The sequence below is a fragment of the Trachemys scripta genome, chromosome 25 (assembly GCF_013100865.1).
Source record: "Trachemys scripta elegans isolate TJP31775 chromosome 25, CAS_Tse_1.0, whole genome shotgun sequence".
Lineage (NCBI taxonomy): Eukaryota > Metazoa > Chordata > Testudines > Emydidae > Trachemys > Trachemys scripta.
In genome coordinates this window covers 2,973,979-2,992,587 of record NC_048322.1, presented here as the reverse complement: position 1 = coordinate 2,992,587, position 18,609 = coordinate 2,973,979, and the positions used below count along the sequence as shown (strand labels likewise).

At 46.6% G+C, this 18,609-nt stretch overlaps 1 protein-coding gene across 1 annotated transcript in view; it reads right to left on the bottom strand.

The window, feature by feature from the left end:
* The window catches only part of LOC117869987 (zinc finger protein 345-like), a 43,710-nt gene that overhangs the window by 19,819 nt on the left and 5,282 nt on the right, over positions 1 to 18,609 (bottom strand). The window contains exon 2 of the mRNA XM_034757099.1: positions 4,216 to 4,298. Coding sequence (XP_034612990.1) covers positions 4,216 to 4,239 — 24 coding nt within the window. The 5' untranslated portion in view covers positions 4,240 to 4,298. The remainder of the gene's footprint in view (positions 1 to 4,215; positions 4,299 to 18,609) is intronic.

Here is an 18,609-nt window from a genome sequence, read left to right as displayed (position 1 = left end):
CCAGATGAAAGACGGAAGCAGCATCTTCACATTTATCACATACCTACTAGCCAGAGCTTCATACAGGAGATGGGGCTGTCTCTGGACCCTGCTGGTGGCTCCCTGGTAGGAATCCCAACACTCTCCAAATAAAATATATGGAAGAAAGGGGAATTCAATAGTAAAGAATATAAGTTAGAAGGTCAGAATTGTAGAAAATTGGTAAGGGAAGCTATCAGAAATCAATGATTAATCAATGAAAATAAGAAGGAAGTTTTTAAAAGTATATTAAGTACAAAATTAATCCTAACAATGGTAGTGGTAAATTACTAGATGGAAATGGCAGAATTATCAAAAATAATGCAGACAAGGTAAAAGTGTTCAATAAATATTTCTCTCCTGGATTTGGGGAAAAACAGATGATGTACTCATATCATAAGATGTTGATGCCGACAGTCTTTCCATTCTCTCGAGGTCCCTTCCAGTCCTAGAATCTATGAATTCCAACAGTAACTCAGGAGGACGTTATACAGCAGGTATTAGAGTTAGATGTGTTTAAATCAGCGGATCCAGATAACAAGAGTTTTTAAAGACCTGGTGGAGGAGCGTGATGGACTGTTAATGTTGATTTTAATTAGGACCTGGAACACTGAGGAAATTACATAAAAGTGGAATAAAGCTAATGCTGTGCCAATATTTAAAAAGTGTAAAAGAGATGACCCAGCTAATTACAAGAGTGTCAGTCTGACATCGATACTGGACAAGATAATGGAGCAGCCAATACTGGATTTATTAATAAAGAATTAAAGGCGGGTAATATAATTAGTACCCATGAACAAAGGTTTAGAGAAAATAGATCCTATCCAACTAACTGGATATCCTTATTGGATGAGATCAAAAGTTTGGTTGCAGCTAATATTATTGATTAAATATACCGAGACTTCTGTAAGGCATATGACTTGGTTCAGCAGAATATTTTGACTAGAAAACTAGAAAGATACAAAATACATATGGCATATATTAAATAGATTAAAAACAGTGATTGTAAATGGGGAACCATGGTCAAGTGGATTTCTTTCTAGGGGGTTTCCACAAGGATTGGTTCTTGGCTCTGTGCTATTTAACATTCTTATCCATGACCTGGAAGAGAATATAAAATAATCACTGATAAAGTTTGCATTTGCCACAAAGATTGGGGGTGGTGGTAACTAATGAAGTGTCAGTAGATTCTGGCTCCAGCACTGGGAGTCTAGGAAGTTTTCCCAGCCCTGGCTGGGGGGTTATTTCCTGTTCCACAAAGAGGGGAAGTTCCATTCCCAACTCCTGTGCCTTGAAATTAGGCCCTATCTGACACTACACCCCACATTCAGCATAGTGGTATGAGTATAAACTGATTAGGGCATAATTATGAGGTATTTTGTGCAAGATGCGTCATGTGCAGTGTCATTGAAAAGTTATGATTGGCTGAATATGATTATCCTATTTGTGTGCATGGCTCATGTTTGCATCCGAACTTATGGATATTGACTCTGTATCTGTATTTCAAATGTGCTTACTCTGGGTAACATCCACAACTAGCCTTTCAGGTACAACAATGAAGAAGCCAGACAGCGCTGACGGCTCATCAACAAAGACAGTGGACCGTGGAAGAGCTTAGCCTTCCTGTGAATGTTTCAGCCAGCCTATGAGTCATGGCTACTATGACTCAGTAGGGCATGTGACCAGACCACATGACGCTGAACTCCATTTTGGTACCAAAATGGACTGGGAACTGAGTTTGGAACAAAGGGTTCCCCCCATATGGAAAAGCTACATAAGGTGGTTGTGACATCATCTCTTGGCCTCATTCCCCACACAAGAGAACTCCTGGAACATAAGAACATAATGGAGCAAGTAATTAAGGAAATCATCTGCAAACAGTTGGAAGGTGGAAGGTGATAGGGAATAGCCAGCATGGATTTGTAAAGAACAAATCATGTCAAACCAATCTGATAGCTTTCTTTGATAGGAAAACGAGTCTTGTAGATAAGGGAGAAGCGATGGAGGTGGTATACCTAGACTTCAGTAAGGCATTTGAAACGGTCTTGCATGATATTCTTATCAATAAACTAGGCAAATACAACTTAGATGGGGCTACTATAAGGTGGGTGCATAACTGGCTGGAAAAACGTACTCAGAGTAGTTATTAATGGTTCCCAATCCTGCTTGAAAGGTATAACAAGTGGGGTTCCGCAGGGGTCTGTTTTGGGATCAGCTGTGTTCAATATCTTCATCAATGTCTTACATATTGGCATAGAAAGTATGCTTATCAAGTTTGCAGATGATACCAAACTGGGAGGGATTGCAACTGCTTTGGAGGATAGGGTCATAATTCAAAATGATCTGGACAAATTAGAGAAATGGTCTGAGGTAAACAGGATGAAGTTTAATAAAGACAAATGCAAAGTGCTCTACTTATGAAACGGATTGTTCCTTCCTACATACAGAATGGGAAGAGACTGTCTAGGAAGGAGTACGGCAGAATGGGATCTAGGGGTTATAGTGGACCACAGGCTAAATATGAGTCAACAGTGTGATGCTGTTGCAAAAAAGGCAAACATGGTTCTGGGATGCATTAACAGGTGTGTTATGAGCAAGACACGAGAAGTCATTCTTCCTCTCTACTCTGCGCTGGTTAGGCCTCAACTGGAGTATTGTGTCCAGTTCTGGGCACCGCATTTCTAGAAAGATGTGGAGAAATTGGAGAGGGTCCAGAGGAGAGCAACAAGAATGATTAAAGGTCTTGAGAACATGACCTATGAAGGAAGGCTGAAAGAATTGGGTTTGATTAGTTTGGAAAAGCGAAGACTGAGAGGGGACATAATAGCAGTTTTCAGGTATCTAAAAGGGTGTCATAAGGAGGAGGGATAAAACTTGTTCACCTTAGCCTCTAAGGATAGAACAAGAAGCAATGGGCTTCTGCAGCAAGGGAGGTTTAGGTTGGACATTAGGGAAAAGTTCCAAACTGTCAGGGTGATTAAACACTGAAATAAATTGCCTAGGGAGGTTGTGGAATCTCCATCTCTGGAGATATTTAAGAGTAGGTTAGATAAATGTCTATCAGTATTTGGTCGTGCCATGAGGGCAGGGGACTGGAGTCGATGATCTCTCGAGGTCCCTTCCAGTCCTAGAATCTATGAATAAGAATGGCCATACTGGGTCAGACCAAATGTCCATCCAACCCAGTATCCTGTCTACTGACAGTGACCAATGCCAGGTGCCCCAGAGGGAGTGAACCTAAGAGGTAATGATGAAGTGATCTCTCTCCTGCCGTCCATCTCCACCCTCTGACAAACAGAGGCTAGGGATACCATTCCTTACCCATCCGGGCTAATAGCCATGAATGGACTTAACCTCCATGAATGTATCTAGTTCTCGTTTAAACCCTCTTATAGTCCTAGCCTTCACAACCTCCTCAGGCAACGAGTTCCACAGGTTGACTGTGCGCTGTATGAAGAAGAACTTCCTTTTATTTGTTTTAAACCTGCTGCCCATTCATTTCATACGGTGGCCCCTAGTTCTTATATTATGGGAACAAGTAAATAACTTTTCCTTATTCACTTTCTCCACCTGAGGAAGCACCTGAGGAACAAAGACTGAACTGGGGGAAGTGTTGGTTACAGCGTAAAGGGATTTCAAGCTTGGGTATGGAAACTTGATGGACTGCTTCTATCATCAGTCAGGGTGAGAAATTGCTAATTCAAATTCTACCCATCTAGTATCTTAGCAAATAACCAAAAATTCAAACTAAGCCTAAGTAATCTGCTTTGATCTCTTTGCTATCACTTATCGCTGGGAAATTGGCTGTTGTCTTTTATCTGTCTTGAGTGGCTTAGGTAAAGCACTCAGGTAGCTTAGTTGGATTCATGGCATCACCTGCTGCAGTGTTGAGTGATAACAGGGGCTCGAGAGGCTGGCTGAATCTTCAGCAAAGCATTGTGAGAAGGGCCAGCCCAGCTTCAGAGTTAGAAGGCACAGCGGTTCCCAGAAGCCCCCCAGACTGCACCCTGGGGTGACAACCCATCACACCCTAGATTAAACAAGTCTCAGCAGGTTTGTTAGATCCTGTCCCCTCCCTTTCTCCACCCTAGATAGTTCCTGCCTCCCACCACTTCGAGCAGCTCCCACCCTCCTATGCCTTTACTGCTCCTCTCCCTCCAGGCAGAACCCATCACCAGCTCCCTGATAATCCATTACCTGAGCCAGCTCCATTGAAGCCATTTCCTTCCCCCTGGGAGGATGGGATGATCTGAAGCAAAATGTGGACGTTATTCTGTAGCCTGCAAGGGCGAGAAGGGCAATGTGAGAGACTTCAGACAGGGTTTTTGTCCATTCCACATGCCAATTCCCCCAGGATTTTCCCTGCTAATGGACATTCTAGGTTCTGCCACACTGTGAAGCACAGAGTGACCTTATTCCAGTACAGGCCTAGCCCTCTCCCACCACGGTGTAACCCTCTGAGATATGGTGAAACCCTCCCAGTAGCAGAGTCTCTGTTATAAAGTTTGCAGGCAACACCAAGCTGGGAGGGGTTGCAAGTGCTTTGAAGTATAGAATTAAAATTCAAAATTATCTGGACAAAGTGGAGAAATGGTCTGAAGTATATAGGATGAAATTCAGTAAGGATGAATCCAAAGTACTCCACTTAGGAAGGAACAATCAGTTGCACACATACAAAACGGGAAATGACTGCCAAGGAAGGAGTACTGCGGAAAGGTATCTGGGGGTCATAGTGGATCACAAGCTAAATATGAGTCAACAGAGTTAAACTGTTGCAAAAAAAGCAAGTATCATTCTGGGATGTATTAGCAGGATTATTGTGAGCAAGACACGAGAAGTAATTCTAACGCTCTACTCCGCGCTGATGAGGCCTCACCTGGAATAGTGTTTCCAGTTCTGGGTGCCACATTTCAGGAAAGATGTGGACAAATTAGAGGAAGTCCAGAGAAGAGCAACAAAAATGATTAAAGGTCTAGAAAACATAACCTATGAGGGAAGATTGAAAACATTGTGTTTGTTTAGTCTGGAGAAGAGAAGACTGAGAGGGGACATGATCACAGTTTTCAAGTACATAAAAGGTTGTTAGAAGGATGAGGGAGAAAAATTTTTCTTTTTAACCTCTGAGGATAGGATAAGAAGTAATGGGTTTACATTGCAGCAAGGGCGGTTTAGATTGGACATTAGGAAAAACTTCCTAACTGTCAGAGTGGTTAAGCACTGGAATAAATTGCCTCGGGAGGTTGTGGAACCTCCATCATTGGGAATTTTTAAGAGCAGGCTGGACAAACACCTCTCAAGGGATGGTCTAGATCAGGGGTCTCCAAACTTCATAAGATGAGGGCCATATTAGATTTTTGAAAGGGCTTCGCGGGCCGAAGCCACTTTGAAAGAAATTAAACATATGCAAATATATGCAAAATCATTCAAAAACAACACTATTCTACTGTATCAGTGTTGCATTAAATTCTAAATCAGGTATAAAAGTTAATCGATGCAGGTACTGTGAAATCACACAAAATATTTGTCAATACATTAAAAATCATTTAACTTTTAAAAATTTTATTTCTAAAAACTCACACATTTGTATCATACAAATACTGTTTGGTTCTATTAGTGATGTAGTTAAAATGTAACCATTATGAAATTGTTAATTTCCATCTTCTTTACTCCATTTATTGGAGATGTAATTAAGCACCTGGCTTGTATTTTTACTCCTAAGGGAGGGGGCCATGCCTGCTTGGCTGCAGCAATGACTCTCCCCTAAGTTGGCTCCCCTTTTGGGGGGGACACTGGCTCCCAGAGGCACTCACCCCTCTGTACAGCACAGCTGAGCTATCCCCCCAACCCGAGCTGCTGCCGGCAGGCCCTCCCCCTGCCTGCAGAGGGCCCTCCCCCTGCCTGCAGCCTGCCTATTTGCTTCTCCCTGTACCTACTTTGCTGAAGCAATGACTCTCCCCTAAGTTGACTCCCCTTTTGGGGGAACACTGGCTCCTAGAGGCACTCACCCCTTTGCACAGCTCAGCTGTGCTGCTGCCCCGTGTGAGCTGCTGCCAGCAGCCCCTCCCCCTGCCTGCTCGGCATGCCTACTCAGCTGTTCGCTTCTCCCCTGTTGGTTGGAGGGCCGGACAAATGGAACCCATGGGCCGTAGTTTGGAGACCCCTGATCTAGATGATACTTAGTCCTACCTTGAGTGCAGGGGACTGGACTAGATGACCTCTCGAGGTCCCTTCCAGTTCTATGATTCTATAAACCAAATGCCACAGAAGAGCAGAATCAAAGGAGTCACTTTGGGGGATTCTCCCTGTCATTGTCCCCAAGGCAGCTTTCTCAGGTTTACTAAGTTCTTTGATGCTCCAGCCTTTACACAGTCTCTCCTGGGAGTACCCCCTTTCATGGGCTGGGCCTAGTTTTAGCTTTTGGCAAGCGTGATCCTGAGGGCTCTGAGACTGGGCCTTCTTGCCTCAGGACACCTTGTTTCTTTCTGTGGCTCCCCAGTGAGTCCAAATGAGTAGATACTCCTGATACAGACTGTGAACATAAGAACGGCCCACTGTGTCAGACCAATGGTCCATCTAGCTCACTGGCCAATGCCAGGTGCTTCAGAGAGACAACCGGTTCTAAAAGGGCTTCTAAATTTAACAACCGGTTCCTGCGAACCGGTGGGAACCAGCTCCAGCTCACCACTGGTTAATATCTGACTAGTTGCAGTGTGAGCCTCTCTGGCTATGTAAATCAGCAGACAGGAGAGAGACTTTACCGAGGTGAAGTGCTGATTGACAACAGAATGCATTACATCCTGCCTGGCAGGAAAGGTCCATCAACACCAGATAGACTATTATGGGATGTTAAAGAAGACAAAAGACTGTTGTTGTGCTCTTGACTTCCCATTAGCTGAGTTTGCAGCTCAGAGCACATGGCAAGAAGGGCATAAAAACCCCATACAGAACAAACTGATTATCTGTATGCTGCTTGGACTCTGGGGGGCAAAGTTTCTAAGCATAAGCAAGGGATCCCCAGCTGCTTAGCCAGGGTTAATCCTAAAGAATATGTAGGGCTTGCTTATTATAGAAGCTTCTATTACCTTTTGAAATTTAAGACTAACTTGTCTGCATCTATATGATTACCTGCTTTTAACTTTGTAAACAACTCTCATTTCCTCTTAAATAAATCTTAATGCAGGTTATGACAGGACTGGCTACAAGTGTTGTCTTTCTTGTGAGATCTAAGATTCAATTCACCTAACGAAATGACTGGTCCTTTGGGATTGGCAGTAACCTGAATATTGCTGTGATTTGTGGTGTAAGGCAGTGGTTCTCAACCAGGGATCTGGGGCCCTCTGGGGGGCCATGAGCAGTTACCAGGTGGGCTGCCAAGCAAGGCCAGCATTAGACGCGCCGAGGCCCAGGGCAGAAAGCTGAAGTCCCAGCACATGGGGCTGAAGTCCATGGCCCTGAGCTCCACCACCTGGAGCTAAAGACAAAGACTAAGGAATGTAGCTTTGTGGGGGCCCCTGTGGCATGGGGCCCCAGGCAGTTGCCCTGCTCGCTACCCCCTAACGCCAGCCCTGGCTTTTCTATGCAGAAAATCAGTTATCGTGGGCCGTGGAGTTTTTATAGCATGTGGGGGGGGGGCCTCAAAAATAAGAAGGTTGAAAACCCCTGGTGTAAGGGACCATCTGTCACAAAGGTGAGCTCACCTGCGTGGTGAGATATATGGGATGACCCAAAGGGACTGTCTGTGATTCCATGTTAATCCTGTTACAGTGCCTGCAGCGTTTACACTGGATACTTGGTTGGTGAAATCTACATATAGGCCTCGCAACCAATTTGGGTTTTCTTCCCTGCTTCTTACCAGTCTGCCTGAGGCTGGTGCTCATGCTCTCGAGTCACTGAAGACAGCGTTACAGAGACTTACGGGCGCAACACCACCAGCAGCAATTGGCAGCAATGCAGAGCAGCCTTTACAGTAACACAGCGTGGGCCAAATGGTCTATGGACTCAGTCAAGCCCCAGTTCTCCTCCAGTGCACATCAGCATCCTGGCAACCTTCAAGGAGGGTCAAGGCTGCCACTCCTTCAGTGATGATGGATCTGCAGCATAGCATCACCCACGCCCCATGACCCGTCTTGTCTCCTGAGACAAAGGTGAGTGACAGATGGTGTATAACAGATCCTGGGGGGGTAGTGAAAGGGATAACAAAACTCACCTTCTGGGGGTCACCCCTCAGGAAGTGAAGGTGGCAGGGATTGTAGTGGCAGTAAAGGGGGAGGGGAGGGAGTGGGAGCAGCACCCTCAAAGACAACGCTGCCAGTGGGTCGCCCTACCACATCAGGCATGGGGCTGATAGGGGGCCATTCCCTGGGCCTGGGTGCCTGTGAAGGGCTATATAAACACCATGCTGGCACAGAAGGGGTTAAACTCCTGCTTTAGTGTGGACTGGCCCAGTCCCTCCACACCTGCAAACCATGCCAGGACTGGAGCAGGAGTTAATAGGAGAGACCTGCTCTACTCAGAGGGGGGCTACCCTGGGAAAGGAACTGTCTGTGGAGCATCTCCAGCCCCAAAGAGCGGGCTGGCAGCATTCCGGGCTCTGGGGTTCACTGAGGGAGGGTGGGGATCCCCGGAGCTCAAAGAGGGAGCAGGCTGAAACTTGCCCAGGAGACCCAGTCAACTCTGAAGAGGACTGAGAAGCCCCCACGGCTCCCAGAAATAAGAAGGGCCCATATTCTGATGGGCTCTGTCCACATTTTTTTCTCCCACCCGTTTCTTTTCTTTCATTCCTTTATTTACCCTTATTTGCCGACAGTTGGCTTTTTTGCTGTGTCACGTGGTACCCCGAGAGAGGAAGAAAGTGCCCCAAGGCCTCAGCCAGAGGGTTGAGACCTCACCCACCCCTGGCTTAGAGGGTCTCTGCCAGTCAGGAAGGGGTAGCAGCGAGGGAAGATGGGGTGAAGAGGTTTGGGCTATGGTGGGGGGCAGAAGCAGCTGGGACTGGATAACCTGGGGCTGGGCAGTCTCCATAGGATTAATGAAGGTGTCAGTGACTAGATGAATGTTCAGTAAATATGCAGAAAGTGATGGCTCCCCATCCCTACCTGCCATTCACACAGGGAGCAAAGCCCTGGGCAAGGCAACTTTAAAGAGTTAAAGAGAAGGGGCTACAGCTTAGAGTTTCTCTGCCAGTCAGGAAGGGGTAGCAGTGAGGGAAGACTGGCAGCTAATAGTTGGAGGGGTGAAGAGGTTTGGGGTATGGTGAGGGAAGAAGTGGCTGGCACTGAGTAAGCTGGGACCAGGCAGTCTCCGTGAGGGACACTTGCTCCCCCTGTGCCCCTTCCACACACTCTTGTGAGTAGAGAATGACCACTCTGTCCCCACCCCCAAAGGCAGCCATGTCTCAGGACTCTCCCAAGTTGCACCCACTAACTCTCTACCCATTTGGGGTATAGCTGAGGGCAAAAATCTCCCACCAAGATGAACCCAGCTGGCTTCTGCCTGTTCTGGTGCCACAGCGTGGGTGAAAGGCAGAACGGCAGCAGTTCTCAGCAGAATTTATTTTCTTCATGCAAAAAAAAAATAAAGAAATTCTGCGCTGGATGTGAATTCTGTGCGTATGCAGTATCTCAGAATTCCCACGAGTAACTCACACCCTGCACAAACATAACCTGTTCACTCTCATTTCTTCTCCTTATGTCTCCAAGTCCCAGAGCTGCTGCTGTCATTAATGCACACAGGCTTTCACTCCCATCAGTGCTGACAAAACCCAATCCAGTTACAAGACTGAATCCTTATTTTCCCATCACATAGGACAGTCTCAGCTGAGGGGGAGGTGAGAGTGGGAGGGGGTACAAAGGGAAAAGAATTGTTGTAGCCATATTGGTCCTAGGATATCAAAGAGAGGGATTTTTAATTGTTTCTAAAAGAAATTACCTCACCCACCTTGTCTCTCCACGAGACCTGAAAGTGGCAGAAGGAGACAAACAGGAAGACAGAGCTCAGGACTCTAAAACAAACATTTTCAAGCCCCTGGAAGAAACAACATTTCCCTTCTACCTGTGGGTATGTTTATGTCCTATATGAGGGACCACCCAGTTCCTCTCACAGCATCAAGGGGAGACTGCAGCCAGCCCCCGATTGTCCTTCCCCATCCTTGGATGGATGTTGTGAAGACCTTTGTGTGGTGGGCATTTGGGCTGGGTCCCCAGGCAGCTAGACCCATCTGCAGAGTGGAAAGCCAGGGCAACTCTAGCACAGCATGGGGGCTGTGGACAGTGGTAGCAATTCTGGAGCTGGGCCTCTGTCCCCTGTAGGTCCCATGGCAGATGGCTCTGGCAACATCAAGTGGGTCCATCACTGCAGGGGAAGGTTGGGGTAGTGTCTGAGATCAGAGTGAGGACTGGGGGGTGTCCATGCCCAGGAATGGAATTCACCTCCTCACCCCTCTGCAGAGCCCAGCAACTAGGGATTTATCCAGTGAAGTGAATTTCACTCTGGGTGACTTTGAGCCAGTCACTGAAAGATCCTTGTGCTTTAGGTTCCACACTGACCAAAGGAGATTACTAGTACTCCCTCCCCAGAATGCTGGGGGGCAGCCAGGGATAATTAGTAGGTTACGGGAATTAGAAGCTGAAAATTCATTAAGAACGATGATATTTGTGTGTTTATTATTAAATCCCCAGACACCCACCAATCCCCATCCTTCTCCCAATGAGCTATAAATATTTAAGGTACACAGCGACTGATCCTGCAGTGAGTTCCTGCCCCTCCCCACTTTCTATAGCAGCACTTTTAAGAACAGGCTAGGGAAACATGTAAATACTTTGAACCAAATTCCGGAAGTTGCTGAGCATGGACAAGTCAAAATGAAACCAAGGTTCCGTCTCTCCGGGGACCTGGCCCTTAGTGCAACATTATAGACACTCCCCAGAAATCTGAAAAGGCCATTTCAGAACTGAGAGAATGTTATTTATCTATTGACTTCTGGGAATTACCACTAAAAGAAACAACCCAGTGAAGTTGATACCCTGAGAGAAAGTTCTCATGTCTTTACAAATCGGTATAATCTAATCTGGGACTTTAGACACTAAAATGCCTTATTCGTTGCCCTATGGCGATTGCCTGGTGTCACTACAGGGCAGAATTAAGGGTGGGTGCCTTAGCTGTAAATTTTCATGCCCTAGCATATTGTGATTGCAGTTAAGTGAGTTTGGCAAAATTCATTCTATTTCTTTTTTTTTATTTCAATTGATGATATTGATATTTATCTTTAAGCCCTTTTTTCAGTGTTTACAATTTCAATTTTCAGAGCTGTGGGATGTTATGGGGGTCGTCAGACAACAATTATTTAATTACAGTAAATGTTGAGATTCAAAAAGCCAAATCTTTATAACTGTTCAAACACAAATTGTCAATGTCACATGGAAAATATACAGTGTAAATATCCTTAAATTAAACTCTACTTTCTTCAGAAGCATTTCTGTATTTTACCTATATAAATATTTTTTCATCTGTGTGTACACTGAAAACATATTATTGCAATTTATTAAGAAAAATCCAGTCCTTTTAACTAATGAAGTACTTTAATTCTTTCACTTTCTAGACTGTAATGCTTGCCTTGAAAACAATTACACCCTCCCTGTGATGTATTTTACTCTCAGTACCGTAACCCCATCGTGATGTAGCTCCTGTCTGGGAGCTCTGCTGAGGCCAGTGGCATTATGATCAGGTGACACTCTGACATATGGGCAGAGACACATAGGGGAGGGTGGAGGATGAGGTAACATGGAAGCTATCAGGGTGGAACATGGCCCTACAGAGTGTGGGGAGCAAACTCCCTCTCAGCCTCTCCTCTCTCCCACCTCCCAGAGTCAGTAACTCTGATAAATCGCTCCCTGAAATCTAAATAGCCCCAGTATGTGAGACAGTGATTAACGCAGGTGCCTTGGTTGCTGCAGCACCAACCCCGTGATTGGATGAAGGGGATAAAGAACTGCAGTAGAAATGGGTTAGGCTGGGAGAGGGCACAGCTGATGTGGGACTGGGAGCAGAGTTGACTGAGAGGCCAGAATTCATGGGGGATTGGGACAAGAAATCAACAGGACTGGGTAGAGGCACTTCTGTGAATTTTCCCCATTTACCATCCTGCCATATATTTAATTTAGAAACTTCATTCACATTTAAACACATTGGAGCTAAGCTGTGTTGATGCATTTTCACTTACAGTGGTACAGTTTTAAATGGGTGCTTAATCAGATGCTTATACAACACAAAGCAGTCAATAATTGGCGTGCTTTCATTAATTAACTTGCCTGTGTGCTGTGTATTGCTCTGAAAAAAAAAATGGTGTGAATGAATGTCAAAATTTCAGGCATTAAGAAATAGAAATTAGGTGTCAGTTCATTTCTCATGTGTTTATCTCCTAATTTTAATTTCAGTTTTGAATCAGTATTAATGCCATGTTGTTTTAATAGCATTAGAGTCTATTTGTATAATCGTTTGAAAGATTTCATTGGATATTGTGAACCAGCAGTCTTAACCTTTTATTTTGAGATTACTAAATACAATCCAGCGTATCACTCCTGAAAGACTGAAAGCCCTGGCCAGTGACATGCTCCCTAGAGAGCAAACACCTGACGAGCCCTTTCGCCCTAAAAATCGCTTTTGGCTCTTTGACATCAGAAAACGCTATAGATAACCAGGTAATTACAGCAGACCTTCACTAGGTAGTTCTGCCATCTATGTGCCAAAATTCAAATGGTTCTGTTTGTTTTATCTTTCATTCAGCTTTGCAATTATTAGATCCCATTTAAAAGCTGGAAGTGAAATAACCAAAGCAAGTTAAGAAGAGAGTGGCATTGGGCATAGGTGGGGGTAAAACAATAAAGGGAAAGAACTGACTATGCAAAAAGGAACATCCCAAACTATCAGAGCCCCAGACCCTCGTCCAAGTGAATCCACCCCAGCCAGGCATATCAAGCTGAGCCCCTGAAAAAATCACCCATTCCATCTGGCAGTGAATGCTGCGTGTTCCAGACGGAGCTATGGGGTGTGCGTTTGCTCTGCTGACGTGCTGCTCTAGTACGGAATGCATCACGGCCACAGGGAGCAGAGACATGGCCTCCTACAAAACAAAATCCCAGAAACACCTCCAACATCCCATCCCCTCCCCCACCTCCATAGGGCCATTCTCAGCCTATTGCTAACAGTTCCTTCCAGCCTTCAGCACTATAAATAAATAAAACATGGTGATACAAAAGGTAGATGGTGCCAGAGAAACCATATCTCCTTTTGTGAGAAGGTAACTAATTTTTTGGACAAAGGAAATGCAATAGCTCTAATCTATCTGGATGTCAGTAAGGCATTTGATAGAGTTCCACATGGGAAACTATTCCTTAAATTGGACAAGATGGGGATTAATATGAGAACTGAAAGGTCGATAAGGAATTGGTTACAGGGGAGACTACAAGGGGGTCATACTGAACGGTGCATTGTCAGGCTGGAGGGAGGTTACTAGTGGAGTTCCTCAGAGATTAGTCTTGGGACTGATCTTATTCAACATTTTTATTAGTGACACTGGCACAAAAAGTGGGAGTGGGACACAAAGCTGGGAGGGATTGCCAATATGGAGGAGGACAGGAATATCATACAAGATGATCTGCATGTCCTTGAAAGCTGGAGTAATAGAAATGGGATGAAAATTAATAGTGCAAGATTTTTTGCAATAAGCAATAAAAATTAGTACTGTTATAAAAGGCACCAATGAGACGTCATTTGAAATACTGTGGGCAATTCTGGTCTCCCATGTTTAAGAAGGATGAACTCAAAGTGGAACACGTGCAGAGAAGGGCTACTAAGACAGGGGTGGGGAAACTATGGCCCGCGGGCTGAATCCGGCCCACAGCACCACCGGCGCCATATCCCTGCAGCTCCCAGGAGGGGGGAGGAGGGGAGGCAGAGGGCTCCATGAAACGGGGAACCGCGGCCAATGGGAACTTCGGAGGAGGTACCTGGAGGCGAGGCAAGGGCAGCGCTTCCTGGAGCGGTGCAGGGCCGGGGACAGGGCAGGCATGCAAGGAGACAGCCCTGGCCCACCGGTGAGCACTGCTGCCACCCCGGAGCCGCTTGAGGTAGGCTGGCCCTCCTGTACCCTGCCCCCAACCCCCTGCCCTGAGCTCCCTCGTACACCCCACACTCCTCCTGCACCCCAACCCCCTGCCCTGCACTCCCTGCTGCATCCTGCACGTGTGCACCCCAACCCTCTGCCCTGAGCCCCTCATACATCCCACACCCCTCCTCTGCTGCAATCCCTTGCCCTGAGCCCCTTCCTGCATACCGCACTCCTCCGACACCCCAACCCCGGCCCTATACACTATTTCCCCACCCAGATGTGGTCCTCAGCCCATAAAGTTTGTCCACTCCTGTACTAGGATGATGCGACGAATGGAAAATCTGCCTTATGAGGGGAGACTCAAAAAGCTTGGCTTGTTTAGCTTAACCAAAAGAAGGCTCAGGGGAGATACGATTGCTGTCTATAAATACATCAGAAGGATAAATACCAGTGAAGGAGAGGGGTTCTTTAGGTTAAGCACAAATTTTGGCCCTAGAACAAATGGATATTGGCCATCAATAAGTTTTGACTTGAAATTAGGCGAAGATTTCTAACCATCAGAGTGAAGTTTTGGAACAGCCTCCCAAGGGGAGCACTCACTCACTCACCCCTGTCACCCCAATCGGGGTATGGGCCACCAACCACAGATCTCCAGAGTCCTCTATCCAGGGCCATTTGCTCTAGCTGGTTCCAGGTATAGCCCATTTTTATGCTATCAGCATGAAGGTCGCGTCGCCAGGTGTTTCTTGGACAGCCTCTTTTCCGCTTGCCTTGGGGGTTCCACCGCAATTCCTGTCTAGTGATGTTGGTTGGCTGCTCGCGTAGTGTGTGTGTCCTATCCAGCCCCACCTTCTCCTTCTAATTTCTTCCTCTGCTGGAAGTTGACGGGTCCTCTCCAAGAGGTAGATGTTGTTGATGGTGTCTGGCCAGAGGATCTGGAGAATCCTTCTAAGTCAACTATTTATGAAGGTCTGGATCTTCCTGGTGGTTGTTTTAGTTGTCCTCCAGGTTACAGCTCCATACAATAAGACTGATTTCATGTTGGAATTGAACAGTCTAATCTTTGTTGCCAAAGACAGCTCTCTGGAGCTCCAGATGTTCTTGAGCTGTAAGAAAGCTGCTCTTGCCTTACCGATCCTTGCTTTGATGTCTGCGTTCGTGCCACCCTGTTGGTCGATGATGCTGCCTAGGTAGGTGAAGGACTGCACTTCTTCCAGAGGGTTTCCATTCAGTGTGACTGGGTCATTACTGATGGAGTTAATCTTGAGGATCTTGGTCTTGTCCTTGTGGATGTTGAGGCCAACCTGTGATGACATGGCTGCCACTACATTAGTCTTCTCTTGCATCTGCTGTTTGCTATGCGAAAGGAATGCGAGGTCGTTGGCAAAGTCCAGGTCGTCAAACTGGGTCCACAACGTCCACTGGATTCCGTTCCTGAGCTCATAAGTGGATGTCTTCATAATCCAATCAATGACAAGGAGAAAGAAATGGTGACAACAAACATCCTTGTCTGACTCCGGTTCGCACCTGGAAGCTGTTTGTAAGCTGCCCTCCATGGATCACTCTACAGTGTATGCCGTCATATAAGTTCTTAATCAAGTTAACCACCTTTGCTGGGATGCCATAGTGCCGAAGGAGCTTCCAGAGAGTCTCTCAAGCCACGCTATCGAATGCTTTCTCATAGTCAACAAAGTTGATGTACAACGAGGAGTTCCATTCCATAGACTGCTCGACTATGATGCGGAGCGTTGCTATCTGGTCCATGCATGATCTATTTTGCCGGAAACCTGCCTGCTCATCTAGTAGCTGTGGAGCGACCGCATCCTTCATTCTCTCTAAGAGAACTCGGTTGAAGACCTTCCCTGGCACCGACAGAAGTGTGATTCCTCTGTAGTTGGCACAATTGCTGAGGTCTCCTTTCTTGGGGAGTTTAATAAGGTATCCCTCTTTCCAGTCTGCCGGAATCACTTCTTCTTCCCATATCTTCTCAAAAACGGGGTACAGCATTTCCACTGAAGCATCCAGATCTACTTTCAGGGCCTCTGCTGAAATATCATCAGGTCCAGCTGCCTTCCTGTTCTTCATCATAGTGATGGCTTTTCTGATCTCATCTCTGGTAGGTCTATCACAATTGATTGGAAGGTCTTCGTTGGCTGGGTCAATGTCTGGTGCATTTAGTGGTGCTGGTCTATTTAGGAGTTCCTCAAAGTGCTCCGCCCATCTGTTCATCTGTTGTTCTATTTCTGTTATAGACTTTCCCTGCTTGTCTTTGATGGGACATTCTGGCTTGCTGAACTTTCCAGACAGTCGCTTGGTGGAGCACTGGGGGCAAAAAATCTAACTGGCTTTGAGACTGAGCTCGATACCTTTATGGAGGGATTGGTATGATGGGACTGCCTACAATGGCATGTAGTCAATCTGCAACTGCTAGCAGCAAATATCTCCAAAGGCTGGTGATGGGACGCTCAGGGCCGGCTCCAGGCACCAGCTGAGCAAGCTGGTGCTTGGGGCGGCAGATTGTTGGAGGCAGCATTCTGCCCAATCCTAGGGTGGCACGGCCGCTTTTTTTGTTGTTGGTTTTTTTGTTTGTTTTTTGTTCTTGTTCCACTCCGGCCGCCCCATAGGGGGCGGCGGCGCAGAGAACCAGAGCGCCCTGCAGGGCAGTCCTCTTCCTTCCCTCCCCACAGACCGGAGCGGAGCCCTCGCAGCAGGCGGCGGGGCAGCGGGAGGGGTCGCATGGCAGCGCCCCTGCTGTAGCCCTGGCCGCCCCCTTCTCTCTCTGTCTCCCGCCCCCCCCAGCCGGTCCCCCTGCACCCGCGCTCCGGCCACACCGCATGGTTTTTTGGTTTTTTTTTTGCTTTGCCGTTCTGGCCGCCCCTTTTTTTCTTTTTGCTTGGTGCGGCCAAAAAGCCAGAGCCAGCCCTGGGGACACTAGCTGGGGAGGGCTCTGAGTTACTACAGAGAATTCTTTCCCAGATGTCTGGCTGCTGGGTCTTGCCCACATGCTCAGGGTCTAATTGATTGCCATATTTGGGGACGGGAAGGGATTTTGCCCAGACACAGATTGGCAGAGACCCTGGGGTATTTTTTTAGCCTTCCTCTGCAGCATGGGGCATGGCATGGGTCATTGCAGGTTTAAACTAGTGTAAATGGTGCACTTTTTTGTAATTTTAAGTCTTGAAATAATGATTTGAGGACTTCATTAACTCAGCCAGAGGTTAGGGATCTATTACAGGAGTGGGTGAGTGAGGTTCTGTGGCCTGCAATGGGCAGGAGGTCAGACTAGAGGATCATGATGGTCCCTTCTGGCCTTAATGTCTGAGAGTCTATAAACTGTGCCTTGCATTGCACAGACACTTATGGAAATCAGGGCCACATCGTGCTGCGCATGGCAGAGAACCTGACTGAGATCAGCACCCCCATTGTGCTGGGCACTGCACAGACAGAGAGGGACAGTCCTTGCGCAAAGAGATCACAATCCAAGTAGACAATGGGTAGGAGGAAAGCACAGAGGGGCTGTGAGTTCCCCAAGGTCACCAAGCAGGTCAGTGACAGAGCCAGGAATAGATCCCGGTAACACCAGAGCCCCATCACCTGCAGTTTGGAAAGGTCCCCAGACCCCATTGTATTAGGCTGCAGGAAGAGGTGGCTTGTCCATGGATGCACAGGCTGTCTTGGAAGGGAAGCTCAGCTGCAGTCCCTGCACACAGCTGGGGGGTGTCCCCTGGGTCAGGAGAAGTCAGTGTCCAGTCCTGTGGGGCTGTGCTCCTGGCTCATACCTCCAGCACTCACTGCTGCCCCTCCATTACCAGCTACACTGTTCAGCCAGCCCCAGGCCTCAGTGAGGTCACTGTGCGCCCCCACCCCGAACCTTCAAACAGTGTAAATTTTGTCTATACTAAGGTTTTACACCAGTGTCTAAAACGAATGTGATATATGTCATCATGTGCCAGCAATGCCCCTCTGCCATGTACATTGGCCAAACAGGACAGTCTCTAGGCAAAAGTATAACTGGACACAAATCAGACATCAAGAATTATAACATTCAAAACCCAGTCGGAGAACACTTCAATATCCCTAGACACTCAATAACAGACTTAAAAATGGCAATTCTTCAACAAAAAAAACTTCAAAACCAGACTCCAATGAGAAACTGTAGAACTGGAGTTAATTTGCAAACTGGACACCATCAAATTAGGCCTGAATAAAGACTGGGAGTGGATGGGTCACTACAAAAACTAAAAACTAAATTTCCCCATGCTAATTTCCCCCTACTGTTACTCACACCTTCTTGTCAACTGTTTTAAATGGGCCACCCTGATTACCACTACGAAAGTGATTTTTCCTCCTGTTGATAATAGCTCACTTCCACTTTAATTCAATAACTCGTTAGAACTGATCCCCCACTTGGTAAGGCAACTCCCATCTTTTCATGTATGGTGCATATTCTGCCTACTGTATTTTCCACGCCATGCATCTGATGAAGT